Source organism: Drosophila santomea, chromosome 3R, assembly GCF_016746245.2.
Source record: "Drosophila santomea strain STO CAGO 1482 chromosome 3R, Prin_Dsan_1.1, whole genome shotgun sequence".
In the NCBI taxonomy this organism is placed as follows: domain Eukaryota; kingdom Metazoa; phylum Arthropoda; class Insecta; order Diptera; family Drosophilidae; genus Drosophila; species Drosophila santomea.
Window position 1 is genome coordinate 1,914,113 of NC_053019.2, and position 27,113 is coordinate 1,941,225.

General features: G+C 45.6%; 8 protein-coding genes and 1 non-coding gene across 13 annotated transcripts; 6 read left to right on the forward strand and 3 right to left on the reverse strand.

The window, feature by feature from the left end:
* The first annotated feature begins 1,507 nt into the window (after nucleotides 1–1,507).
* On the forward strand, nucleotides 1,508–2,457 carry LOC120452381 (trithorax group protein osa). The gene is made up of 2 exons (XM_039636574.1): nucleotides 1,508–1,625; nucleotides 1,685–2,457. The coding sequence occupies exons 1-2, from the start codon at nucleotides 1,622–1,624 to the stop codon at nucleotides 2,287–2,289; spliced, it is 609 nt and encodes a 202-aa protein (XP_039492508.1). The 5' UTR covers nucleotides 1,508–1,621; the 3' UTR covers nucleotides 2,290–2,457.
* Nucleotides 2,327–4,155, forward strand: LOC120452383. Of its 3 annotated transcripts, none has more exons than XM_044006356.1 (4): nucleotides 2,327–2,460; nucleotides 2,519–3,559; nucleotides 3,617–3,683; nucleotides 4,108–4,155. In XM_044006356.1, the coding sequence occupies exons 1-3, from the start codon at nucleotides 2,457–2,459 to the stop codon at nucleotides 3,655–3,657; spliced, it is 1,086 nt and encodes a 361-aa protein (XP_043862291.1). In that variant the 5' UTR covers nucleotides 2,327–2,456; the 3' UTR covers nucleotides 3,658–3,683; nucleotides 4,108–4,155. The 3 variants fall into 3 exon arrangements, with proteins under 3 accessions (XP_043862291.1, XP_043862292.1, XP_043862293.1); XM_044006357.1 differs by lacking the exon at nucleotides 4,108–4,155 and adding an exon at nucleotides 3,863–4,003; XM_044006358.1 differs by lacking the exons at nucleotides 3,617–3,683; nucleotides 4,108–4,155 and having other exon boundaries at nucleotides 2,519–2,971; nucleotides 3,088–3,261.
* Nucleotides 3,888–4,532, forward strand: LOC120452382 (DNA-directed RNA polymerases I, II, and III subunit RPABC2). The gene is made up of 2 exons (XM_039636575.2): nucleotides 3,888–4,046; nucleotides 4,108–4,532. Exons 1-2 carry the CDS (start codon nucleotides 4,018–4,020, stop codon nucleotides 4,472–4,474), a joined length of 396 nt encoding a protein of 131 aa, XP_039492509.1. The 5' UTR covers nucleotides 3,888–4,017; the 3' UTR covers nucleotides 4,475–4,532.
* A 181-nt stretch (nucleotides 4,533–4,713) lies between these two features.
* Nucleotides 4,714–6,744, reverse strand: LOC120452380 (protein downstream neighbor of son homolog). The gene is made up of 3 exons (XM_039636573.1): nucleotides 6,569–6,744; nucleotides 6,352–6,509; nucleotides 4,714–6,298 (listed from the first exon to the last, which is right to left on the reverse strand). Exons 1-3 carry the CDS (start codon nucleotides 6,614–6,616, stop codon nucleotides 4,807–4,809), a joined length of 1,698 nt encoding a protein of 565 aa, XP_039492507.1. The 5' UTR covers nucleotides 6,617–6,744; the 3' UTR covers nucleotides 4,714–4,806.
* A 572-nt stretch (nucleotides 6,745–7,316) lies between these two features.
* On the forward strand, nucleotides 7,317–8,762 carry LOC120453861 (transcription factor Ouib). Its single transcript, XM_039638766.2, has 4 exons — nucleotides 7,317–7,502; nucleotides 7,566–8,200; nucleotides 8,264–8,377; nucleotides 8,432–8,762. The coding sequence occupies exons 1-4, from the start codon at nucleotides 7,377–7,379 to the stop codon at nucleotides 8,562–8,564; spliced, it is 1,008 nt and encodes a 335-aa protein (XP_039494700.1). The 5' UTR covers nucleotides 7,317–7,376; the 3' UTR covers nucleotides 8,565–8,762.
* A 354-nt stretch (nucleotides 8,763–9,116) lies between these two features.
* On the forward strand, nucleotides 9,117–10,314 carry LOC120454545 (neuroendocrine protein 7B2). Its single transcript, XM_039639925.2, has 2 exons — nucleotides 9,117–9,281; nucleotides 9,341–10,314. The coding sequence occupies exons 1-2, from the start codon at nucleotides 9,263–9,265 to the stop codon at nucleotides 10,129–10,131; spliced, it is 810 nt and encodes a 269-aa protein (XP_039495859.1). The 5' UTR covers nucleotides 9,117–9,262; the 3' UTR covers nucleotides 10,132–10,314.
* Nucleotides 10,315–10,449: 135 nt separating this feature from the next.
* LOC120454543 (chitin synthase chs-2) lies at nucleotides 10,450–26,690 on the reverse strand. 2 transcript variants are annotated; one of them, XM_039639922.1, is made up of 11 exons: nucleotides 26,624–26,690; nucleotides 18,333–18,526; nucleotides 17,664–17,907; nucleotides 16,336–17,565; nucleotides 16,005–16,275; nucleotides 14,020–15,950; nucleotides 13,028–13,204; nucleotides 11,927–12,127; nucleotides 11,441–11,806; nucleotides 11,275–11,376; nucleotides 10,450–11,165 (listed from the first exon to the last, which is right to left on the reverse strand). In XM_039639922.1, the coding sequence occupies exons 2-11, from the start codon at nucleotides 18,473–18,475 to the stop codon at nucleotides 10,986–10,988; spliced, it is 4,845 nt and encodes a 1,614-aa protein (XP_039495856.1). In that variant the 5' UTR covers nucleotides 18,476–18,526; nucleotides 26,624–26,690; the 3' UTR covers nucleotides 10,450–10,985. The 2 variants fall into 2 exon arrangements, with proteins under 2 accessions (XP_039495856.1, XP_039495857.1); XM_039639923.2 differs by lacking the exons at nucleotides 13,028–13,204; nucleotides 26,624–26,690 and adding an exon at nucleotides 12,757–12,933.
* On the reverse strand, nucleotides 20,491–21,809 carry LOC120454546. Of its 2 annotated transcripts, XM_039639927.2 has the most exons (2): nucleotides 20,897–21,808; nucleotides 20,491–20,828 (listed from the first exon to the last, which is right to left on the reverse strand). In XM_039639927.2, the coding sequence occupies exons 1-2, from the start codon at nucleotides 21,619–21,621 to the stop codon at nucleotides 20,801–20,803; spliced, it is 753 nt and encodes a 250-aa protein (XP_039495861.1). In that variant the 5' UTR covers nucleotides 21,622–21,808; the 3' UTR covers nucleotides 20,491–20,800. The 2 variants fall into 2 exon arrangements, with proteins under 2 accessions (XP_039495861.1, XP_039495860.1); XM_039639926.2 differs by having other exon boundaries at nucleotides 20,491–21,809.
* Nucleotides 22,400–22,472, forward strand: Trnar-ucg. Its single transcript has one exon. It is a non-coding gene; the product is annotated as a tRNA-Arg (tRNA).
* Nucleotides 26,691–27,113: the final 423 nt, after the last annotated feature.

A 27,113-nucleotide genomic window follows, 5' to 3' on the forward strand; every position in this document is an offset into this window, starting at 1 on the left:
GATTTTAGATACCTTATGGTGTTTCTGTAGTTTAGTATCACCACGAGGTTGAGAGTGATCGGGAAATCCCAAAGGCGGACATCAGAAAACCGGCGGTGTCAGCCGCAAATAGCGCGCCCCTGTCGGCGAGTCTAGAATCGTGTTGTGTGGAAAAGCCGTAAGATTTTATCAATGCATTGAAGGACAGAACCAGGCGCCTCTTCTCTTAATCTGTTGTTGGTATATTGTAAGCCCAATTATGTAGTAAGCCTCAAAATAGTCATTTGTTTCTGTGATGACCTCTTCATTTGACCCGAATCTCTTACCGCCGAGCCATTTCTTCATGTTTGGAAACAAAAAATAGTCACAGGGGGCTAAATCTGGAGAATATGCTGGATGGGGTAGCAGTTCGTAGCCCAATTTATGAAATTTTGCCATGCTGACTACACACGTGTGCACCCGTGCATTGTCCTGATGGAACAGCACTTTTTTTTTCGCCAAATGCGGTCGTTTCTGCTTCAAATCAATATCGAATCTGTCCAAAAGCTCTGAATAATATTCGCCGGTGATCGTTTTACCCTTTTCAAGGTAATCGATGTGAATGATACCTTGTGCATCCCAAAAAACTGTGGCCATGACCTTGTTGGCCGACAGACCCACCTTGGCCTTCTTTGGTGCATGTTCACCCGGAGAAACCCACTGTCTTGATTGTTCTTTGGTCTCTGGTGTGGTGTGGTGGATCCATGTTTCGTCTACGGTAACGAAACGGCGCAAAAATTCGTTTGGATTGCGGTTGAACATCGCCAAACACTCCTTTGAAATGGTCACACGGTTGCGCTTATCGTCGTGTGTGAGCAATCGCGGCACCCATCGCGCGGAAAGCTTTTTCATGTCCAAATATTCATGTAAAATGTGATGTACCCGTTCAGTTGAGATGCCTACAGCCTCAGCTACCTCACGCACTTTCATTCTCCGATCATCCAATATCATTCCATGGATTTTGTCGACGATTTCTGGCATGACGACCTCTTTTGGGCGACCTGAACGTTCGGCATCACTTGTACTGGTACGACCACAACGGAACTCAGTAAACCATTTCTTAACCATTGAAATTGATGGTGCAGAGTCCCCATAATATTTATCAAGTCTTTCCTTGGTTTCGGTGATGGATTTTTTACGCAAAAAATAATGCTTAATTAGCACACGAAATTCACTTTTTTCCATTTTCGTTAAAATTCACGAGATCGTCTGCTTTCAATGCCTATAAAACGCAAAAAAACAGTAAATGGCTTTGACTTAAGACGTGGATAGAGGTGCCTAATCGAATGCTGATTTAAACAGTAAATGGCCTTGACTTAAGACGTGGATAGGGTCTGATCGAATGCTGTTAAACTTTAAACATGATTACCAATTTTCAGAAGTTAAATACAGTGGTTTATTTGTATTGTTATAGATATGTTTGGGTACAAAATTATATGTTTGGCCAAACGAGAATAGAGGACGCAAGGTATAAACTTATTAAAGGTAAGTAAAACAGTAAAACCCGATTAGAGATCTCGACCCGGAATTGTCAGTTTAGATTTACCAGCTTGTAGGAAAGCCTGTGTCCCCCCAATTACATCTAAACCTTTACTTTCAGAAAATGTGTGAGTATCAAATGGACTGTAGATGGCCATCCACAGAACGCTAATCCTTCCGCCGGCAGCGTCTCCGTGTGGCAAGTGCAACAACTGTCCCTGCGGCACAAGCGGCGGAGCCCCGCCCCCACAGCAGCCGCCCCACCGCCCACCCCCCTCTTACGCTCACCAGCCACAGCAGCAGCCAGATAGCTGTCCCTATCCGGGTCCCCAGGGGCAAGGAGCAGGCGGTTGCCAGGTTAACTCGCCCCAGCCGCAAGGAGAACCCGCAGCATGCAGCCTTTATCAAAGCCGAGGAGCCCCCACCGTGGAGTGCACGTGCACCCAGAACCGCAACCGGCCCCCTCCGCCCTCCATCCAGGCGGACCACATCACGTGCAGCCGGGGTCCGCGGGAACAGCCGCCTGTCCTGGAGACCCGCTGCAACTGTCGCGAGAAGCCCGCCAAAATGGAGTGCCACTGCTCCCCGCCGGTGGCCCCGCCCCCCAATCAACAGCAGCAGCAGGCGATGGCCCAGCCCACCTACGCCAACGTGACCTGTGGCCAGAGCCTGCCCAGAGGTCCGCAGCCCTATCGCCCGCATCATGGCCACCACAGCCAGAACCAGAACTCCTGCGGTCACTGCCAATCGCAAAAGAAGCACAAGAAGCAGAAGAAGTGCGTCATTCAGTGATGTTAAGGTCGAGCCACGGGAGAACGTTGAGATCCCAGCAGGCACAACGGAGCAGGCTACACAGATTACTACACCACTCACAACATGACAGAACTCCAAAATTTCGGCATAGCCAAATTACCAGTTTTGCCCTGATTTCCGGGTCAATAAAGCCAATGTGACCGCTAATGGGCAAGTTAAGCAGGTAGCCGTGTGTTCGTTTAATACATCAGTATCTCCTTCCGGATAGGGAACAGTCCGAGCGCCGGTCAAGTGGGTCGAAGGCCATCGCAACCCTGCTGCGAGGAGGACATTTTCCACGGAAGCCATCGGAATGCGGAGCGGAATCGCAGTCGCCACTGCTTCGTGATACGCTCACAAAGACCTCCTAAGGACGTGGCTATCCTTGGTGCGGAAACTCGGTGCTGCTGTTCTCCACCAACGACGATATGGCCATGCTCATCTGCGCCTGCTAAGCCCCGCCAGCGATGCTGCTGTTCCTCAGCTACGGAGCCTGGAAGGCAACGGGTTTGCTGCTCCTCCGGGAACAAGCCGCAGAGATGCATTAGCAACTGCCCTGGCAACGGACATGGCGGACCAGCGGCGCGGAGGATACAGATGTGCCATCCGGATGCATACCCCGTGCCTGAGCCTCTGAAGACGAAGCCGATGTGCTTTCATCCCATTGGTGCTAGATGCAATGGTGAGAATCAGAAAGTGGAGCAGCCCAGGCCGGCAGTGGCTTCGGAGGAGCTAATTCTCCTACAGCCAGACCCACAGTCTGAGATTCCATACAGCGACTCCATACGATCCTTTCAGCCCGCTGTTCACGCGATAAATGAAAACTGCCAGGATCCCCATGATCCCTACTATCCATATCCACCTAGAAGCAGGCGTCTGCAGGAAGTGGATCCTCTAGTCAACTTCGATCTGAATCGCTTTGATAGGGATGCTACCCGTCGAGGTCCCGCAGGCAGGAGAAGAAACGTCTCCATTCGCACCTGCGTAGACTACGATTACGAACCGGGATATCCAGCTCGAGAGAACATATATTTAGTTCCAAATAGTCCACCCGGAAATCGTCATCCACAAACTCATTCCGGATATGCTCGTCCTCAGGCTTCCTCCAAATATTTACCATTAAGATCACGACCCCCCCCGGCATACCAACCTTTATATGAATCGAACCCCCCTAGTTGTTCATCCCCTCCCGCTGCATGTCTACCCAGAACCCGCCCACCCTCAAAAGTGCAGCGTCAATATCATCCCAGAACTCTACCGGGATCATATGGTTTGTATTTTCCATATTATCCGAGCGCAGGCGATTGATTTTCCCTTCTCCATTAAGAACATTCGGGGATCGACTACGTTAAGTGTCCGTATAGATGATAGGCCAAAATAGGACAAACTAATAAGTAAGTGTTCCAATTGTGGCTTTAGGTTTTTATTACATTTTATTAACTAAAGAATCTAAAATTGGTTGGTTATTGTGTATTCAGATTTTAATGTTCTACGCTTTACAATAATCGTTCCAATATCAAATATTCGCGGCACTGACAATTATTCGATATATATTCACTTTTACATTTGGTAGAAATGCAGCCCTGAAAGTTTGAGAGGTACTGGTAGGGCTGCGCACTGTGCTTAGTGTTGGAAACCGCAGGTCACAGTGCGGAAGAAAAAGACCTCGCGTGCAAAACACGCCGCACTATATTATTTTATTTCAATTATAATAAAAGAAAGCCAGTCATGGATGATGCAGACTACGATAACGACGAGTTAGTGCAGGCGTTACATATGATTACCGTACCCTTTAACTACATACTCCACCAATTGCAGCGTTGGCGGGGATGACTTTGACGATGTCGACGAGGACGTGGACGAGGACATTAACCAGGAGGAGGAGGCGGACAACATCGAAATCATAGCCCCCGGCGGAGCGGGTGGCGGAGGTGTGCCCAAGTCCAAGCGAATCACCACCAAGTACATGACGAAATACGAGCGCGCAAGAGTTCTGGGCACACGAGCGCTCCAGATCGCCATGTGCGCACCTATCATGGTGGAGCTGGACGGGGAAACAGATCCCTTGCAGATAGCCATGAAGGAGCTCAAGCAAAAGAAAATCCCCATCATCATCCGCCGATACCTGCCGGATCACTCCTACGAGGACTGGAGCATAGACGAGCTTATCATGGTGGACAATTAGCTAGTACTCAACCCATTTATCCATAATAAAACAAATCGACTAAGATTAAGTACAATCTACATATGTGGTTGTTGAATTCCCCGTAATGACGAATGTCAATGGACAACATACTCCGTTTTTCCTTCATGCAATCCCTAATATGTATACTATAGTCTGCTTAATGGCCCATCTTTAATGAAATTTGTTCGCTTTAAATCTATTTTAAACCTATTTAGTACCAAGCAATAAGACCACGCTACTCTAGTAAAATATTTTATTTCACGTAACAAATGTATAGATTTAGTAAAAAGCTGCTTTTGAACACAAACCCATATGTGAGGAACCCTTGATTTCTAGCTCCAAGCATATCCCTCGTCCCTTTGATAACAAACGCGCTCCAGAAGACCGACGGCGTGCTTGCCTGTGCGGCATATCGACCCCACTACTCCTGGCAGTAGACCACACTCCGAAAGATTCTGCTCGCCAAAGACCTGCCCGGCGGCATCTTCTCCTTCTGTATCTGACTGGGGCGTCTCCGAGCTCTCGAGCAGCTTTTGTGTGGCCTTGCTAAAGGCCAACGTATTGGTGCTACTGGCCAGCGTGGCGCTAAACATCTGACGCGTCTCGGACAGCAGCTCAGCCACGCTGGGTAGGAATGTAGGTAGCATCAGGCCCTTCATATCTATGCTGAAGTAGTCGACGCCGTCTAGGCGCACTTTCTTGGACCGCGGAACCAAGTGCTGCATGGTGGCCTTGGGAAAGGCCACTGGCGACAGCAGAGTGGGAGGCACTCCGGCCAGACGGCCCACTGTGCTGATGGCACTCTTGGCATTAAGGAGATAGCTAAAAAAGCCTTGGCACTCCACGCCGTCGACCAGCAGCAGAGAGTTGTCGCTAAAGTCCTCTCGCATTTCGGCAGCTTGTTGCTTCCTGGCATGAGAGGACTGAATGCGTCGCAGCTCGCGCTCATCTACGCCCAAGCTCTCCAGCCAGTCCTCATCATCGTCCTCGTCTTCCTGGGCCGGTGGAGGAGCATCTTCCCCCGCATCTAAACCCAAGGTGGTCTCCTCGGTAAAACTGTTGTCGTGAGCGTTTCCACTGGTCTCGCTCTTAAGAGGCATGCTGAACTCGATCCCCTCCTGTCGGAGAGCTTGCCGCATTCCCCGAGTCGAGGGCGTGACCAAGGCGTGGCTCTCCGCCCGACCGCCCACTCCTGCAGCTCGGAACAAGACCGTAAAGGTGTTGGCACATAGGTAAAAGTACGGGCACTGGCGGGCACGAAGCAGCTGGAATAGTCCCCGGAAGCTGTAGTCCCACTCCTCCGCCAAAGCCTTGCGCTCCCGCTCGCCCACCACCACGCCCACGTTCTCCTTGGAGGTGCGTGGAAAGAGAGTCAACCATGGCAGGTGCGGATGCTGCCAGTAGTAGTTACATTGATTAAACCGCGTGGCGTCCGAGATATCCAGCGTGCTTTCCGTCCGCTGCGGGTCCATGCAGCGCACGAAGCTGGTGAGTCCGCTGGCCAACTGCGAGGTCTTCAGTTGGATGGCCGGCAGCTCCGTAGGACAAAAGAAACGGGTCCTCGTCTTCAGGGACCAGTCCACAGGTAGGTGGGCGGTGTGCTTCTGCCGGGCGGCTAACTCCGCGTCATCTTCGTCCTCAGCGTTGATTTGGGGCTGCTGAAAGAGCTTGGCAAAGGCCTGGGGGTCGTATTTCTGCAGCACAAACTTGGTGGGCGGCGGGCGCGTGGGCGTTTCCCGCACAAAGCAGGAGGAGGCAGTGGCCACCGGTTCAAGGCCCGGCCGGTGCGGATCAACGCAGAATTTCTTGGCATCATCTGTGGATCTGGGGAAATGATTGAGTAATTGGGTTTTCGGGAGAGAGAGAGAGAAACTGACTTCGCGAACGGATTCTTTCGCTTCTGGGCGAGCTTAGCCTCTAATAGAGTGCTCTTATCCGTCTCATCCAATTTATATCCTGGCCGCCTATTGTTGTTGTTGCTCACACGGGCGGCCAATTTGTTCTTCTTCTGCTTAAGCCGCTGCAGTTTAATGAACTGGAAAACGAAACAATAACATCAGTGGCGGGCATTTGCTCATCCGGGTCCATACCTACGTCATCTGGCCGCGTCCATTCGGAAGCTACACTCGCTTCGCTGGACATGCTCAATGGCTTAGTTGCCCGCACTGGACCTTTTTGTGGATTCTTAAAGTACTTTGCGGACTCGAAGTCTTCGAAGCGTTTGCAAATATCACAAAAATTAAGGCGCGCAATTAGGGATGTGAGATCATTCGATTGATTAGCTCGTTATTCGCTATTTTCGCCAATGTTCAACCCTCGAAAATATCGTTAGTCGGGGCTACGAATTTAATTGGAACATTTTTAAGGCTCTGTTACTTGGCCACTTAAAATATATCATTATCTCAAGCAGAAAATGTAATTAACAGACGTAAAAATAACAGAAAAATGAAAATTCAAATATTTGGTTAAGCAAAAAATTTTTTTTAAATGTCAAGGGATAACGCTATTTACAGTAACAGAATTTGTTTTTAATTTTTAAATTCTTAAATTGCATTTAAAGAAATTTAAATATTAAAAAAGATTTAAGTCTTCATTGCTTTCTTTTGCATTTATTAATCCTTTGAAAAATTTAAAGATGTTACGTTTAACCCTTAATACCGTTAAGTCTGAGTCTTTAGATGATGAGTTAGATATACTTTTTTTAAAAAATAATAATAAAATCATGTCAATGAAAAAAATAATTTTTTGCGCTATAAAAAATGTAGTTGATTATGAAATCGCTTAACTATGCATATGGGGAGGGGTGGTCGAATACAAGATGTGTAAAAGCTTTTTTATCATCTGGTAACACTGGCCGTCGCTGCGTTTTATGTGATACGTAAACAAATCAATTTGATAAACAATGAGCCTCACCGATGTCTGTCGCATTTGTGCCAACAAAATCAAGGGCCACAAGCGGGATCGCAACATATTCAAGTACATGCGGGGAAGGTTGCTGGAGCAACTGAAGCTAATCACGGGAGTGGAGGTAAGTGGTTTGGAATCAGCTTCCGGCTTTGAAACCATTTGTTATAAACTTGGTTTTCTCCAGTTAACAAGGAACCAGGGACTGCCGGAGTTCGTTTGCGAACGTTGTTTCTCCGAGCTGGACCTGGCCACAAAGTTCCGCGAGCGGTGCATCTTCTCGCAAAAGTACCTGCTGGAGATCAGGAAGAAATCCAGGGTTCAGAGCATTGTTCACATAGACCTGAGTCCCGAACCACTGGACGAGCAAATGATCGATGCGGATCAGTTGAAGACGGACGACGACGAAGAGTTCGCGTGTTATCAAGGCACGGAAGAAGAAGACCCCCAAGATCTAGAGGAATTCCAGCCGGTTGACGACCCCGCGGCCTCGGTGATCGCAGCAGTAGAGGCAGCGCACCAAATGGATCAACAGGAGCAGCATATGGAACGGGCCGCCAAGAGGCGCAGAAACTTCTTTATCTGCGACGAGTGTGGGACCCTGTTCCATGATGAGTACCTGTACAACGAGCATCTGAATGGTCACCAAGATCGGCGTGAGATGAACCAGTTCTTCCCCTGCTCGGAGTGCCCAGAGACATTCAATAAGAAGGCACTGCTGAAGCTTCATCGTGCCCAGTGTCACTCATCCCAGCGCAAGTTCAAGTGCGCCATCTGCAACGAGGTTTTCTCGGCTCTGGGGGCCAAGCTGCGGCACGACAAGTAAGGATGCTGGGAGTTAATTGCTAAGTGGAGCCCTCTCTGCAACTTCTAATTTAATTTCAGAGCCCATGAGAACGAAAGACCTTATCCATGCCTAGAATGCGGAATGATTTTCAGCAGCGTTTCCGAATTGCAGAACCACTGCTTGACACACTCAGAGGAAAACCGGAAGTTCAGGTAAGCCCACAACTTGCACAGGCTTACATATATCTTCATTTCGTGTCTTTTAAGGTGTGAACCTTGCAACAAGAATTTTATAACTCGCAGGGATCTGGTGGCCCATACAAAAACAGCACCACACAAGCGTTTCGCTAAATATATGCAGGATGAATTCGATTTAAGCGAATTGTTAACCTACTCCTAATTATTACCACCCGATCTTATAAAAAAATTTTAAGGTCAGAATAAATAAATAAATTATAATTACAATGGCCTAGTTTACTTATTCGTAAGGTCCATATTCAACGATGGAGAGCAACCTGCATATTATTTTGTTTAAGTGTTCAAAATTGTAGTTTTAATTTATTTAAAATAAAATTCCTTCTGTTGTACTTTCAAGTAAGTTACATTTTCTTAAATATTGATTCTTTTAAACGAAGGAGGGAATGCAATTTTAAAAGTGCGGTATTTTAAATGAATTACGGTGTAGGATGATTGGAACAATTTTCCGTAAACCGCTCTGTAAATTTCAATTTAAAAAAATAATATTTCCCTTAGAGATTAAATTTTCTTTATTTTGTTTCAGCATTTTGCACTAATATTGTTCAAAGAGGTCAGAAAAACTCAACTCCAGCAGCTTGGCGCTAATCTAATTCTCGGCCTCTAAAGAACCGGTCCAACTTAAAAGAGCTTTCGAATACGGCGCATGCGTCCTTTCAGCTGTAGCTGCCTTATATAGAGGTCTTCGATTGGGTTTCTGTATATTCCGCGAATTCAACTGGTAGCTGCCGCACGAACCACAGAGTCCTACGTCACATTGGTATACACACGGAATCGGAGCATCTGCCGCCGAAAAATCAATACCTTACAAAACACCTACGTGTACGGTTGAAATCGCGCAATATGTTGTTCTGTTCGCAAAGTAAGTCTATTAAAATAATATTTATGGGAGGATCAGGTGGACAGTCTATGTTTTTCAAGATGTGCACATGATGGTTGCGATGCTTGTGGTCGCCTTAAGTGGCTACCAGGTGCAGTCCTATGGCTCCAAGGATATTTTGGCCGATGCCCTGCTGACGGATCTGCTCAATCGCATGGACAACGACATGCAGGTAGGCTACTACGATGTTGGCAACGAGGCAGCTGCTGGCTCCAAGGACAATGTGGACCTGGTCTCCCGATCGGAGTACGCGAGGCTGTGTGATGGGGGAAGCGACTGCATCTTGCAATCGGGATCGGGAGCAGCCTCCCATCCTTCGTTAAGGGACCACGAGTTCCTGCAGCACAGCTCCCTGTGGGGTCACCAGTTCATCTCCGGCGGAATGGGAGAGGGTCCCAATAGGTATCCTACCATAGTGAAGAATGACGCCGGTCTGCCTGCATACTGCAACCCTCCAAACCCTTGCCCCGAGGGCTATGACATGGAGACCCAAGGTGGCAGCTGCATCGTGGACTTCGAAAACACGGCCATCTTCAGCCGGGAGTTCCAGGCTGCACAGGACTGCACCTGCGATAACGAACATATGTTCGACTGCTCGGAACAAGATAGTGCCGATACCGGCTCCGAGAAGGGTGACCTGAACTCCGCCGTGGAGCAGTATATCCTGCAGATGGGCCAGGAGAACAGCCTGAACAACGTGAACAGCCTGGTTAAGAAGGCCGGGTACCCAGTGATGCCCGATCCTCGTCTGGATGACGCGGTTATGAACCCGTTTCTCCAGGGCGATCGCTTGCCCATAGCCGCCAAAAAGGGAAACCTTCTATTCCACTAAGCTGGCTCGATGATTCTTTGAGCATACACGACCATACCTACATTGTTTTCCATATGGGTGTCTAATACTATTACCTATCATAGCAGGTTATTAATGTTGTCCCACAAGCGAAGTCTAGTAATGTTTCTACCCGTTTCCCGCAAATAAAGTTATTCGTATAGTACCAGGGCTCTAAGCCGAAGACATAGGAGTATTCGTATTGGCTTGGGGTATGGTTAAAACTACCGAATTTGCCATCGGATTTAGCTTATCTTTTGCATATTCGTAGCCTAAGATTGGTGGCCCGAAAGAGCCCGTCTTTGATAAATATTGAACTTATTGACACAATGTCTTCTGTATCTATTTCTATTTATTTATTGTATCAAAATATTCACATTTCATCAAATCATCAATCATCATTTATTTAAAAATAACTATTCTCGATAAGTCGAGTGCATAAATAGATCATTAACTCTCTGCTGCACTTTGAGTATTTTGAGTCAGCATGCACTGGCCGCGTGTCCTTAAGGATACACGCGGGAATTGACTTAAACATAATCTAAGAAATGATAGTATAGTACATCGTATGAATATTGCTGCCACAATGGGCGATCACCCACGCACACGCATACATCGTTACTGGCAGTGTGATTAGCTAATTATTATGTTCGTTGTGTCGCCAGGATGCCTTCTGAACCCCAGTATATCTTGGATCTCTATCGCGTCCCTATGTATACTTTACAACACAATCCCTTCTGACTACAACTCTATGTATTGGCTTAGTCTTAAGAGTAGGCAGTTTCTGGAAAGAGGCGGAATTCGTTAACAAGGTCTCTAGGTCTAACTTAGCACTACGTCTAGGATGTGCGGGTTTTTCATAGGCGGCCTGTGCCGTTGCCGCCGCCATTGGTATTCTGGCTCCAGGAGACCTGGTGATGCGGGTGGGGATGGGGGTTCCTGGTGGTCAACCGCAGGGAGTTGCCGTCGCCGTCCTCGTCAATCACGTGCTCATAACCCTGGTTGATCGTGCCGCCCCCATTCGAGCCGTAAATTTGCTGCAAGAGTAAGCGGACAAGTTAAATTTGGAATACGATAATCACAGAAAATAAATATTAGGAGTTATGATCATTTCATGAATGGATTTTAATATAAATTGGCTTTTACCTCTGCTGCGCCACCGTTTACATTAAATACATCCTTGATGCTGATTCCCGCATTTGAAACGCGGGCGCTTCGCTGATTCGGCAGAGCTCCATTGTTGTTAGTCTATATACATTAGGAATTTATATCAATTTTTCTCAAATTTCTCAAAACGCTTTTGTTATCTCACCGGCGCCCCAGTCGTTATCCCGTACTCGTTCTTCGCTCCCAGAGTTTGCATCGCGGACTTCCGCCTTTCGGCCATCACCGAATTCTTGCGCACTTCCAGTGCCCGGATAGTCTCCGCCCGCATTGTCAGGCGGCGGGTGAGAATGGGCGTGGCTGGATTGTTCTCCGCGTCGGCAGTGAGTTTCAGGAAGCGCTTCTTGAAAGCCACATCCAGGGTGCCGATTTGGCGACGCGGCTGTCGCGCCTTCTCCAGATTTTGAATGGTCTTCCGTCTGGCTATGCGGTCTGGCCCGGAACCGGAGTCATTGTCGTAGTCCCCATCGATTCCCTGTAGCCTCTGCAAGTTTTTGACGATCTCCACAGCATGCTAAATAACAGAACATTGAATACATGTATTTATTTTAAATGTATATATCATATTATATAATTTGTTTATTATTCGTATTATTTCTAATGCATAAGGCTTTGTCAATTGCAAGCTACCTACTTTATCTATTAGTTGATCCTGGGTTAGATCCTCGGACTTCTTCTTGCAGAAGTTAAGTTCAGTTGAGGCCAAGATGTGCGAAATGGTTCCAAATCGATGGAACAGCATGGCCGTAAACTGAATTATCAAAATAAGAGCAAAGAAGAACACGAATACCAGTCCAATGGGCTCTAGCTGAAGGTACTCCTTTGAGATGTGCACCTATAGGTTAAGTAATACGATTAGCGTGGCTCTGGAGGACTTGGGTTTGGGTTAGTGACACTGAACGATTTGGTTGGTTTGGGCTTTGATAATGGCTGATCTTGATACCAGTTGTCGGTGATTGTGGCATGTTGAGGTTTAGGTGTGATACCATTTGGGAGGTATGTTATATGTCGGGCTGGTTTATATTTATATATTTATTGAACATATTGATGTCGGAGGAACAATGAACATGCTTGCCGAAACAGTGTACAGAACAGTGATTACTCAGAAGGGGACTTATGTATGTGGCTTACAGTTTACCGTGTTTTCATTTTAGGGCTAACTATTAGACCCGCGAAAATTCCAAGATGTTGTTCTGTTGTTTTTACATGATGTATTTGTATGATACAGCCTGAACCATTAGAATGGGGCTAACAAAATAAACGGGAGTACCGCGAACATAGAACATCATTAGCTGTTTGGTGATGCGACATGTTGGACGGGAAGGGTATCAAACATTTAGAGTGAAACAGAGTGGACAGGTAGGAAGTTAGAGGACCCCTCCGGAGGTTTTAGGGTAAGACAAACACTGACACTGACAGTTGTGGTAGTTGTGGTATAACATCAAATAAAGCTTGTTTATAAACCTCAGATGTCTCTTCGATATAGGTAATGTTGGTTTTGACGCCCAACGGCCAAATAATGTGTAGCTTGTCCTTGTTCAGTTGCAACAAGAAGACAATCAGCACGAACAAGGCGTTGGCCATGAAAAAAGCAAAGACCGACTTGTTTCGCAGCTCAATCAGGTCAGAGGCAATGCGGGCCTTCGTTTCGTTTCAGTTCGGATTCATATCGTGGTGCCAAAGAAAGAAAAAGACCAAAATAGTTGTGTTAGTTTGGCTTGAAACCAGCAATTACCTCCTGGGTGGACTCGTCGTAGGTGATGTTCGTCCGCACTCCAAATGGCCACTTCACGTGAATGTTGTCCTTGTTCAGCTGCAGCAGGAACACGATCAGCACGAACAGCGCGTTGATCATGAAGAACGCGAACACCGACGAGTCGCGCAGCTCCTTCAGATCCTTAGCGATGCGGGCCTACAAGAGCGTTATCCGATCCGGCGATGGGGTTAAGTTATGTTTGGTTCTCTTAAAATGATGGCTTTTCCGGAGAAAATACTCACAGCGAACAATGAGGCTGGCTTCGGCAGGCCGAAGTTGAAATACTCTTTATACTCTATAAATATACTTATGTTATATTATATAAATAATATATATAAATACTCTATTCGAATTCCTGTATGGCTAACTATACATGTCTTTATATATGTATTATTTAATATCGTTCAAGGACCTTAATTATGCAGAAATAGACCCGTCCTCTCTAAAAGTAAATATCTACTTATCTTATTCGATGAACTTCGTAACTGCTTTTAAAACATTAATTCATTTCTCGCAATTTGCAATAAAATATCTAGCCTTTGCTTTGCAAATTCAAGTCGTATTTACTCAAGTTGTTTATGATCTGCATAATTGATAAATTTACGGCGCCAATAGTGCATAATCTCAACTCTGTAGCTTTTATAGTTCCTGAGATCTCGACGTTCATACAGACAGACGGACGTACAGACGGACACGGGCAGATGGACTCGGCTATTTATCCTGATCAAGAATATATATACTTTATATGGTCGCAAACGCTTTCTTCTGCCTGTTACATTCTTTTCAACGAGCCTAGTATACCCTTTTACGAGTTACTCTACGAGTAACGGGATATATGTGCTATCTATGACGTTACAGAACGAGGTAGGAAACTGACCAAAGATTAAAATATTAGATTACATATTACAAACATATTATATAACAACAGAGAATGTTTAGTTTAAAATTAATAAGATGTAGGGGTATCTTACCTGTTCCACGGGATCGTTGTCGATAGGGTAGAGATACTGGTCGATGAGATCCTTCCAGAACTGGATTTCGGTGCTGGAAAGGAAGTCCACCTCGCCCTTGCGCACATCTGGATCCTCGATCCAGTAGGGGTTGGTAAGAAAATCTCGCTCCTGCTTTGGTTCCGCCGAAGTGTCTGAGTCTGACTCGTCCGATTCATCTCCTGACTTCTCCGCCACCGAGGTCAGCAAGTGGTGATCCTTGGAGCCACTGGATGTGGTTCTCCTCCTTCCATGTCTGGAGGCATGGTGACCGTGGGGATCCACAGCACTCTCGATGGTGTCCATTCGATTTTTGATCGTGTCCAGCGATTCCGCGATGGAAGTCAGCTGCTGTTTCTCATCGGAGGTTTTTCCGTGGGTGCAGAATATGCAGCGAAAGAGCCCAGCCAGGGAGAACTCCACGGAGCCCTCCTCGTCGCCATTATCCCCGATTCCACTCTGAAGAAAGCTCAGCATGCTCTTCTGCTTCACTCTCTTCTTAGCCTCCTCGGCGGCCTTCTTTTCCGCCTCGAGTTCTTTCTTGGTTTTCTTGGCAACCACTTCGCGGGTTCCCCAGGAGACGACGTTCAGGTTGATGATCGAGTACAAGATGAGCAGCAGGTACATGGACGGAATGGATAGCAAATAGATAAGGCCGCATGTAATGCACCAGAACTCTTGTGGATGCAAACATGCGGCTATGAAGAATGAGCCCACCATGGATATCAGGAAAATGGCCGAAGGGGAGCCTATTCCATCCTCTCCCAACTGCAAGGCCGTACCCACAATCACCGCCATCATGATCAAGGCATATGCCGTCGAAAGGACTTGGGCCACGAACAACTGGATATTCGATTTACAGGTGAAGCAGATGACCATGAAGGCCAGGATAGGCACGATGTTGTAGTGAAAGGATGTCCAGTTATCGATGCGGAACGCTGCGACGAAGGCACCCACCAACATAAGGAAAATGGTTCCGGGTCCCAGGATAGTGCCCCCCATCAACATCATCTGGTAGAAGATGTACAGCAGGGAAATGTTATCATTGATCTTGATCGTGCGCTTCGCATCCGCCAACAGATCCATGATGTTAGCAATGGTCGAGGGCACCCATCTGCGCCGCTGGTTGTAGAACTCATTAAATCCCTCAGGACAGTGGGTGTACGCATCACTGGCAGCCGAATACTCCACTCGGTATCCCCTCTGGAGGAGCAATGTGCACAACCATCGATCTTCGCCCTGATCGTACTGCACATAGTGACGAGCCTCATCCGACCGCGTAGTGTATTTCTTCATTACATTGTCATCCATGAGGGCCTTGCCCCTGAACAGGGAAAAGCATCCAGGTGAACAGAGCACGCAGCCAATCATGTGCTCCGTGGCCTTTTGTAGCCAATGACCTATTGCGTACTCAAAGAGCTGGTACCAAACCATGGGTCCCGATCCCACCGGATGAATGCGACCACAGGCGGCACCTAGGTTCTTGTTCTTCTTCATTAGATCCACCAAAAGAGTCACCGCATTCGGCTTGAAGTCAATGTCTCCGTCCAGGGTCAGGAGGTAGGTGTTTTCCGCAATTGCATCCTTGCGATCCACCGAAATGGGCAGCTCCATGAGGCGATGTCCTAGCAGGTAGTACATGTACATCACCTGAGACCAACGCTTTCTGTGACGAATGCGGTCCTTGTCCTTTAAGTGCGTAATGAACTTGGTCTTTCCCGGAAGGGTCCACACCAGGCGGCCTCCGTACGGAGTCGGATACTTCTTTGGCGGACGCAGTCTGATCGTGGTCTGATGGATCTCGGAGGCAGCCTCGTCCATGGTGGCTATTAAAAGCTTGACGAAGCGATTGCATTGAATATCGTCGTCGCTGTGATCGGAGATTTCGAAGGCGTCATCGAAGAAGATGTGGGCTGCAACGTAGTTGTGGTTGTTGAATCTCTAACTGAATTAGCAATCTTACTCACTCTCAAATTCGTAGTAATCCGGATCGAGAACCCTCAGATACTTTTGAGCCACACGACGAGCACACTGGTCCTCGTCCATTCGCATGATGCTCTTCAAGAACTCTATCATCTCGTCTTTCGTCTCATGCCACATAGTCGCGCAGGAGTAGATTCTTGTGATGTTATCGGAGGACTTAATCGATGGCTTGTTGGGTGCCGATGAACGATCAGTGTGCACAGAAATAGTCTCGTAGTACTCATCGCCTTTTTCCTTTTCGATCTCCGAAAGATCCTGTAAAAGAGGAATTAGGCATTTTTTTGGATTAAACGAGATTCTCAGTTGAAAACTAACCTCTGTTTTCACATCTGCCTGGTCATCGCGCCTTCGGTTGAGGGCCATCGACTGATCGATCAGCAGAGAGGAGTACATGGGCTGGACAAACAGCTTTTCGGTGGTGGCCAGACGCTCGCACTTTGGTGTCCAGATGTGCAGTGCTATCCAGGTCTGACTCAGGAGCCAAAGGATCCAGGCCCACGCCATTTGCTCGGTGACAAAGTTGTTGAACCGGAAGTTTGAGGGGCTCGTAAAAAACAGGTAGTCTGGAATGGTGTCATGGAAGAAGCAGGGATCGTCGATTCGTATACCACAGGCTGCGATCAGGAATGTGACAGAGAGCGGAACAGTTAGACTGACGGGAAACGCGTAGCTGAATCCCTGGATAAGGATCTTGCAGGCGAACTTTCCGAAGATGTAGCACAAGTAGGCGCCGAAAATCTGTAGAAGCAGAACATACACCACTGTATTGTAGGCGGCATCCACATCCACAGTGTCAATGTTGGCCGATTCCAGGGTATCTGGAAGCACACCGCCCAGTCCCGCTGGCAGTTCGTAGACTATGATCTTGTGAGGTCCAAAAGCGTCCCCGTACATGGCAAACAGATTGCCGGGTTCCTCGCCTTCCGCCCAGTAGATACACAGTGTGACGGTGAAGAAAAGTAGGATCTTCCAAATGGAAAGAAATATGTGGCAGAAGTAGCGAGTGTACTTCATATCCTCCTTTATGCGACCCAGAGCACGAACCAGGCCGAGTGGGGACTGTGGCGATACGTAATTCTCCCACCAGCCGCAAGAGATCATGACACAGGCCACTGGGATGACCCACAGCTCCCGGCGGTTCTCCAGTAGCGGCCAGATCACCAGACCAGTAACCTGGGCGGTCACCGCCGCCAGGTCGATGATCACCTTCACAAACCGCTTGCCCTCCTTGGAGGTGCGAGACAGGAGGCCGAAGATGCCCGGCACCACGCACAGGCAATTGGTCAGCATGGCGCCTTGAATAGCGTCGATCTGGGGCAGAACCACGAACATCAGCAGTGCCATGCCCACGGCACTTAAACTCTCCATCAGCCAGACGAACAGGAAGTGCCCTGTCTTCGGCACCTTAAAGGTCTTGAAGAAGCAGATGCGGACGGATCGGATCAGGGCTCCGATCTCGGGAAGGGCGTAGGCTATCAGCAGCGCCCAGATCCAGGCCACTCGCTCCTCTTCTGGCAGCCGCACCACGAAGCTTTTGTCCCGACCCTTATGGAAAACACAAAAAGGTCGGTCAAAATGGTATGAGGATCATAATGTTCTTGATGTTTGGGTGTATTTTTGAAAGATAGGTTTAATCATCTTACCAAGTCCTTGTTGCAGTACTCCATCTTCTTATCCTTGCGCACCTGCGAGGTCATGAAGAGCATTGTGCCCTTGGCGATGACGCCACCGGTTAAAACTATGATAAACGTAATCACATAGGCGAAGATCTTTAAGATCTTTACGGTTAATTCTAAGCACTCTTGGTTTGCCGTCGACCCGGTCTCAATCTTGATCGGCGGATCCCGGAAAACATCCCAACCCTTCGTCTCTTGTATGGTTCGTTGGCTGAAAATTGAATGAGGGTGAATTAAATGGTGCCTGAGGGATTTGTAGAAACAACGGGCATACAGTTATTAACGGGCATACAGGAATTAAATAAATAATTAATGTTATTCAAATAAAAGAGTAAGTGTATGGCAGTGTAAGTCGTTTGCACTTAAGTAACCCGATCAGATCACATAGGTCTGCATTGGCATTGCTCACTCGACTAGATGGTCTCGGATTCCGGCACTTTATAAACCCGACTCCGCCCTAACCGAACCGCTCCAAAAGTGATTGTAAAGCAATAGCGGTCGGAGCTCGTTTAATTACAGCTTTTTTGCTGATACGCTCTCGTTTTGGTTGTCGTTCGCGGTAGTTGGCCACCACAATACACTTGGAAGAAACTTTTGTCCCGAAATACCTGTTTGAAGACCGCAGTAGAAACCTACCTGCCGCCATAGATGTCATGTGTGAGGGGCGAGCTCTCGTCATCGGTAAAGTTGTTGTCATCGCTGTCGCCGTGCTCTCCGGCGGCTCCCGTTCCGGCTCCTTGGCCCGGAGGGGCCATCGGGCGATGCCGCATCGCAGACATCTCCCACGGTTGGTGCTAGTCCCAATCTTGGATTGGGTGGCCAAAGATCGGCTGCAAAGATTCGGGGGAGAGAAGAGAGGTAAGATTAACTAAAATTGAGTCCAGGCTGCGGATGTTCGATAAGCAAGATTTAATGGACAAGCAATTTATGGCCATGGAACTGGGCTCTCAAGGACAGGCGTCCTTTGACTCCGTCACTAGACCGGTTTAGGTTTATGTATTCAAGTCCCTCTTGGGACCTTGAACGCCTCTGTTACATGAACGCATTTCCTAAATACGATTGTTTCGATGTGACTTGCTTTATGTATTTGCAAGAAATGTATGGATTCTGAAATATTACAAGCCGGATTATATATTTCTTTTCAGTGTAAACTGATTTTAGTGACTCATGGCTTGTGCATCTAGGCGATTAAATTTACATGTTTACATGGCTTCGTGCGCTTCTGGATTTTTCTCATCATCTTTTCACTTTCACTTCTGTAACTTTCGGCGTGAAGTTATTTAAGAAATGGCTGGAGCTTCGCAAGTAGCTTACTACACCCGAGTCTCGGATTCGCCTCACTTGTTCAACATGTGGCACGGAACTGAGACTGATCTTGCCTGGGTCTTCTCTTTTTATGGTAATTATGTACGATTACTTTAAATTGCCGTCGCAGTTTGCAGCACTTCTCGTATTGTTCTGCCAATGAAGGCCTTGTACCAGATTCTCGTCCGATCGCAATATTTATGGTTAGAGGCAAATCGGAGACGTTTCTCAATTGGTATTGTAGGCGATAAAATGATTTATATACAAGAAACCCCAATGTTATATATTTAATGATCCAGTTACTCCCGTGTTTATAATAAAAACAAGAGAGAACGCTATAGTCGAGTTCCCCGACTATCTGATACCCGTTACTCAGCTAGTGGAAGTGCAAAGGAGAGTCTTTAACAGTTTTTGGCGATTTGTGGGCGTTAGAGTGGGCGTGGCAAAAAGTTTTTTGGCAAATCGATAGAAATTTGCAAGACTAATAAAAAAATGAAAAAATATCAAAACATTTTTCAAAAGTGTGGGCGTGGCAGCTTTGGGCGGTTTGTGGGCGTTAGAGTGGGCGTGGCAAAAAGTTTTTTAACAAAACGATAGAAATTTACAACACCAATACAAAAATGGAAAAATATCGAAACATTTTTCAAAAGTGTGGGCTTGGCAGTTTTGGGCGGTTTGTGGGCGTTGGAGTGGGCGTGGCAACATCAATCGACAAACTTGCGCTGCGTCTATGTCTCTGGAGTCTGCATGCTTAATCTCAACTTTCTAGCTTTTGTAGTTCCTGAGATCTTGACGTTCATACGGACAGACAGACGGACATGTCCAGATCGACTCGGCTATTGCTCCTGATCAAGAATATATATGTTTTATATGGTCGGAAACGCTTCCTTCTGCCTGTTACATACTTTTCAACGATTCTAGTATACCCTTTTACTCTACGAGTAACGGGTATAACAAGAGAGAACGCTATAGTCGAGTAGTAGTCGGGGACTATCTGATACCCGTTACTCCGCTAGTCTTCAACACTGACAGTTTTTGGCTGTTTGTGGTCGTTAGAGTGGGCGTGGCAAAAAGTTTTTTGGCAAATCGATAGAAATTTACAAGACTAATACAAAAATGAAAAAATATCAAAACATTTTTCAAAAGTGTGGGCGTGGCAGTTTTGGGCGGTTTGTGAGCGTTAGAGTGGGCGTGGCAACATCAATCGACAAACTTGTCCTGCGTCTATGTCTCTGGAGTCTGCATGCTTAATCTCAACTTTCTAGCTTTTGTAGTTCCTGGGATCTCAGCGTTCATACGGACGGACAGACGGACGTACAGACGGACATGGCCAGATTGATCCTGATCAAGAATATATATATTCTTTATATGGTCGAGACCCTTCCTTCTGCCTGTTACATACTTTTCAACGAATTTTCAATTCTACGAGTAAAAGGTATAACAAAAGAGAACGTTATAGTCGAGTTCCCCGACTATCAGATACCCGTTACTCAGCTGGGGAAGTGCGAACAAGATATTTTTACATTTTTTGGCATATTGATAGAAAGAGGGACAAAAAGAATTACATGAAAAGATTAAAAGGGTTTTGGAAATTACAAAACTAATAATATTAGGAAAAAAAGTCAACAAATTTTTTCGCTTTGGGCGTTAGAGTGGACGTGGCACACAACTTTTTGGCAACATTTTCCAGAAGTGTGGGTGTGGCAGTTTTGGGCGTTAGATTTTGTGGCAACATGGGTCTTGGCATATCGATGGAAATTGGCAGGTCAAAATAACTTGTAATCCGAAAAGGCAGTATATTATTTCATGTCTAAAAAACAACTATATCTGGAAAATCGTAAAATACGTCAGAAGAACTCGGCGACACTTGAGCCGATAGATCGTTGTTGACTGACCCCAATAAATTTTGATTGGCCGGAAAAGATTCTTTAACTTGGGGACGTTCAAAGTACGATATAAAGGTTTCCTGCAACCTGTAGAGCTTCTCCATGAGTCGCGGGTTCAGACTTCCAGGCGTTACGACATGTTTGCACACTTTGGGCAGGGATCCTCCCCTTTGTCGCTGCCTTGTTCGTATGTCATGCTCGTTCTTGCGACTCGTGGATTTTTGTATAGCTTTGTTGTCCTTTGAAGGAGTCTCGAGAGGATTGCTCTTTCGTGATGTTTTGGACTTGCTTGGCTGGGCGTCCCCAAGGTGCGCAGCATAAGGAGCACACAGATTGAATCGGCTGTCCAGACTGAGCTTCACCACCAAGGCGGATCGCTCCGTCTCGTAGTTCCGACGCAGGGCCTCCAGGTGCCGGATGAGCTGCAACTCACCCGGATTAGCGGGGCGCTTGGAGGTTACCTTCCGTAGCCGCTTTGTGATCTCCACCTCCGACATGAAGCACTTGACCAGCCGCCTTATCAGCGCGTTGAATTGTTGATGGCCGAGGGGATGACGATCGGCCAGGACTACCCGGAATGTGGCGTTCTCTACCTGATCCGGACGGATCTGACCCTTCATCATCAGCGGCGGCAACTGAACGCCCCGATTGGTGGACAGTTTGAAGCAGCTCAGCTGGGTGACCTCGAACGTGGGTCCTACTGCTTGTGTCCTCTTCACAGTAACCCCAACCATGGCTTTATTGAACAGAGTGACAGACTTGGCGGTTTGTATAATAATCTTACGGAGTCATAAGAACAAGACAGGGAATTTGGATCCTCTTATTGCATTGCAATGCTACACGGAATCTGTACAGTTGACTTGACAAATTTTGCAAAGTTAAAAACCAAGAAGAAGACTAACGAAAAGATTTCTATTTTTATAAGGGAGCTATGTATTGTAATCGTAACATTGTGTTTAACCTACTGCTGGAGGTCGTTTAGGCTTATAAAAGTGAACAATAGGGAGGTAGCATACTTAAAAATTAAATTTTATATAAAACGCAATGGCCAATTATCGCTAGTATGTTTGCAAGGCAGTGAAACCAATTAAGACCAAGTTGTATAGAGATAGTGGTTCTAAATTGATATTAAAAAACATGAGAGGACAACTTGGAAATAGATTGGTGACAACTTGACATGGATTGAGGACAACTTGGAAATGCATTGATTTTGAGACTTAGTAATGTTATTTTCCAAGTCTCAACCAGCTGAAGTGCTTGCACCGAGTTGGGATGCTGTGGACTGCATCTGTTCCGTTGTGGAGGATTCTGCGCACAACGCGACCATGGCGTCATAGGATGAACTACCCCAAAGGACAGGGACCTTCCACTCCCACGCAAAAAAAGGAACGCACAATTTAAGCTCATGCCGGCAAGGGTGGTTTTTACTGACACATCCTCGGAGGTGGAGTATATCCTCGTAGTGCTCATTTTGTGCTTTATTAGGCAGGGACAAACGTGTAGTTTCATCCGGACCGTGTGGCCTAAAGGATAAGGCGTCGGACTTCGAATCCGAAGATTGCAGGTTCGAGTCCTGTCACGGTCGATTATAACTGCTAAATGCATTTTTTGCAATGAGTGGGCCGTTCTAACTTTTTTAGCTACTACTTTTACATTGTTTAAGTACTCAAAAATCATCTTGTGTATTTTGAAATACAATAAAAACCAGTTTCTTTGGATTTTGACTTTCGAAAAAAAGGCAATTAAGCAACCATCGGACACCATTGACAAATGAATATCCAAAAGAAATCTCGTCTTCTCCTATTCTTCCAAATATCAAATATCCACTAGAAATGATTCTTTGAGACAGTTGAACTTGTCAATTACCTCAAAAACGTGTCATTCAATCTGTAAGCTAAGTTAATTGGTTGAAGCTGAATAACACGGTAGCTTAAATGTTATTTAAACGTAACAGCTTAGATATATTCGTATCTATAAAAATATATATTTGTTTTAACATATTGTGAATTGGATAAAAGATCGTACCAATAATCTAAAAATTATTTTATTTGACAGCGCGTATTTTGCGTTCTGAAAACTTAATACCAATATGTTTTATTCGAGAAAAGCAAATTAAAATAACCAAAAACAACCAAGCCTTATTTCATGATTGAAGGTGTCCGATCTAAAGAGCTCGTTAGTCAAAAAGAGCAAAGCTTAAATTTAAAAAACATGTAAGTCTCCGAAAGACATGAACCTAGTTGACCCTAACAAACCTCAACACTAGAGTACTTTTACCCACACACGAAACGTGCTCACCATACCAAATATGACCCAAGTAAAAAAAACAAGAATTACCAATTCCATTAGGCATTCAAGTCCACGCGTTGAATCAACGCACAGAGCCAGAGATTCAGCGCAAAAGGATTATTGAGTTTCGGAGACGAAGAAAAGTACACATTCGTGTATTTCTCGTTGGCTGCTACAGATCTTCGATAGCCAACCGGTCGGACAGGACGGAAATCAGGAGCGGGCCAACTGTAGGTCTTGCCCGTCGAAGTAGACAATGGGACACAGCTGCAGGCGCTGGGCGATTTAATATTTTTTTAATTCTGTTGTTTTAACCACATTAGCGACTGGGGCGTACGAGGAGAGTGGACTGGAGAGAGGGTGATCAGCGGCGAGAGAGAAGCGAAGTGAATGCCTATTAGACCAAATATCAAAGGCGCTAGCTGCGGAAGAATACATTCAAACGGGTAATGCTGAAATACACTGATAAAGAAAACGAAAAAAATTCCAAGATTTCAAATTCAACAAAAAAATTTTCACTTGGATTTTGTTATGTCTAAAAAGCTTGGACTTTTAGACTTAAACATTGTATAAAGTAAGGACTTTTCTATAAGATTATGCTTGTATCCATAAAGCAACACAGAATTGTCTGGAAGGAACTGTCCCAAGCTCGGCAACTGAAAAAAATCTTCCCCTTTGATTTAAAAGGTATGTAAACAATATATTGCATAAACTGATTTTTCTGTGCACCCATAAAGGTATGTATCCGTCCGAATATTTTGGTTTTGCTGTCCAGCTTAATCAGAAGCCAAGGAAGGCAAACAATTAAAACTTGCGCTGCGCGGACTGCCAGCCAGACAAACCGAAAAAAGTGAAAGTCAGAAACTTGTAAAAATGTTATAGTAATAAGCGAACCAAGTCTATGCGATACTGGGGCTCAGATACCGAAGTGGTTCAGATACAAACTCGAGTTGTTGCTGCTTGGAGTGGCGCACAAATTGATTGCTACACTTAAGTCATCTAGTTAAAACGGCGGCCCCGCCAACCAGCTGCCTACTACTCTTGCCTATCGCCGATCGCCGATTGCCGGACAACCAGTTTTCGGCGGACAACAGGAAAGCCAGCGAGGTACGGCCAAGAAATATGCGCCAATATGACTGAAAAAGCAGGCATTATGAGAAAAATTGCAGGCGAACCAAGCCGGAACGAACGGCGAGTGAATTGGTGACATGGCCAAGTCGGGACAAGTTTTGGAGTGGAGACCCGGGGAGGGACATCCATGGGTGTGGGTTCAAAGCGCAGTGGTCAGCTTGCTGGGATTGGCTATTGATTCCTTAAGCCATTGATTTCTGCTTGCCACAACGGAGAGCCATAATTGCTTGAAGGTTACCTGCAATCCGATTGCAGGAATACCAGCTGCTATCGACCCGGATGATTCGTGGCTACGGATACCAGACGATCCATCTTGGCGCCGCGCATAGCACCCAGCTCGAAAGATCGCTTATGAAGCTATCAAAAGAGCATACGCTCTGCTTTAAGCAAAGTTTTAGTTATCATATTTTCTTGTCTAACAATTTGAAATTAACATACACCTATAATAGGTGGTGAGTTAGAGTGTCTGGACTGAATCTTTAAAATACTTCTTTTAAAAAACGTTTTACAAAAACTTAAAAACAAAATATTTACGTAACCTTTATACTAAAATGATGAAACTTTGGAAATTATTTAAAATGTGAAGTTTTTATTATTTTAAATCAAACATTCTACATTTTTTATAAGATAAATTAAATCATCACATTCCAGCTCATTTTATTTAATTTTCAGTTCATACACCTCTTGGTATCCTGTTTGACTATTAACTGTTCTACCGTAATACTCTTGCAATATAGAAAACTTTTTGACTTGGCGGTTCATCACTCTAATTTTGGTGAATAACTAACCAATTAAAAAGCATTGAATATCAGAAAACTTTACTGTTATTAATAATATTGTATAAGATTGAATTCAGGTACATATTTTGATTATGTGAAATGAGTCACAGTAGTGCTTAATATTTGGATTTTACGTAACGACTGAGTTGAATCGGACTGGCACTTTATTTTTGGGTTTTTTTGGTTTCTTTTCAGACCGGTGAATGATTTGTCTTTTGTTCGGGCTTTAATTTGAGCGCCCATTGATGGGTTTATTTTTGGTTTTGGAAGAATTATCCATTGACCGATGAGTTGTCATGTTCAATGACACACTTTTTTTTTTGGCTTCAGCTGGGCACATTTTATGCATTGGATTTTAAATCTGAAGTTGGATATGTACAAGTAATGCCAAAAAAGATTTTTAAAATATTTTAGACTAGTTTTAAAATCAATTTGAATAAACCACGTTAGCATTGAATTTGAAATTTATTCTTAAACTGGCGATTGAACTCTTCGATTAATAACTCCAAATAACAGTTACCTGCTATATGGAGAGAAAACAAATAAACATTGACTATTTGCAGAGGCCTTATTCGGCGCGCCAATCGAAAATGTGAGCGAAATTTAAATGAGCAAGAAGCGGGAGAAGAATCGAGAGAAGAGACCTCGACTTTTGAGGACAGAATCTTGCAGACTGAGCGCGCATCTCGCTGGAAATGCCAAGCGGATGAGCGGACGTACTCGTCGGTAATGAGCTGAGCCAGGTGAAAACCGTCGCCAGGTGACCTTTCCCGCTGGTAATTCCATGTGAAAGCCTTCGAAAACCGTTGAGCTGCAGAAATCTTAACGCTGATTCTCCTCTGCTGACTAATTTAATCATAATTTATTGAACAAGTTGCTGGATTTTGGGTGTGTGGCTTTATTTCGGTGAACGGGTTTTGTGATCCGCAAACAACGCAAATTGTTTCCAGCTCCGAAATGCTAAGTAGCCAGATGGGATGCAGACTGTAAAAAGCAAAAGTGTTGCTAACAAAACCCGTTAGCAGCAAAAGCAGCCACAGAAGAAAAAAATGAAAAGCGAGAGGCTGGCAGTGGAATAGAAAGAGATCCATAACTTTCACATACAGATATGTCTGTATTTTTCTGGTATGAGAATTATACCGTTGTTTTCTTGCGATCGGCTGACGGCGATGAACTGGCACAATGAAAAAGCCAACCAAATGGGAATTGTCTTCCGTAGATAGCGAGAGTAAGCCACTTGGCCAGGCGAAGGTATCTACGATTTGTTGGCTATAAGAAAAGCCAAATTCCAAGCGGACGCATTTGTTACACGCGGATTAGGGACTTGGCCAACTTCCTTTCTCTTCCTTTTCTGGTAGCGGATTCGCCTGCGTGGCCCACTGATTGAAAACTTCATTTCGTATTTGATTTCTTTTCATTAACTTTTTCTCTTTGCCCGTGGGTTGGTAATTGTTGCTGTTGCTGCACTAAACTTTTGGCCCAAACACACACACACTCGCATTTGGACACACACAGAAACACGCATGCGCGCACGTACCGTTTTGTAAGACTCTCTCTCTTTTCTGCCGTCGTCCGCGCAGCTCTATTCGGGTTCGTTGTCTTTGCCAAACTGAAATGAAGTCTTTCGTTTTAGCCACTGGAAGCGTCCGCTGCGGAGTCGCAGTCGCCGCGGTGCCGCTGGAAGTGAATTTTTTATGAGCGCTTAAGCTTGTTATTCTTGTTCTGTCACTACCGCCGCCTGTTTTCTCCAGTTTCGGTAGCATGTCCTCGAAATAATTGCGCATTTGCTATTGCATATTCTTTATTGTGAAAAGAAGACAAAGTTTATCTAGTTTATCCCTATTCAACCATGAATTGCTCTCGAATGTTCACCACCTTTTTCGGCAGTTTCCCATTCCATCCCACACTGCATGTGTGCTGGATTTTAGTTTGCATGCCTTTATTTCTTTTGTTTTTGTGACAACTTGACTCTGATGTCTAGTATTTCATTTTCAAGGCCAATTTTTTAACATATATTTAAAAAATTC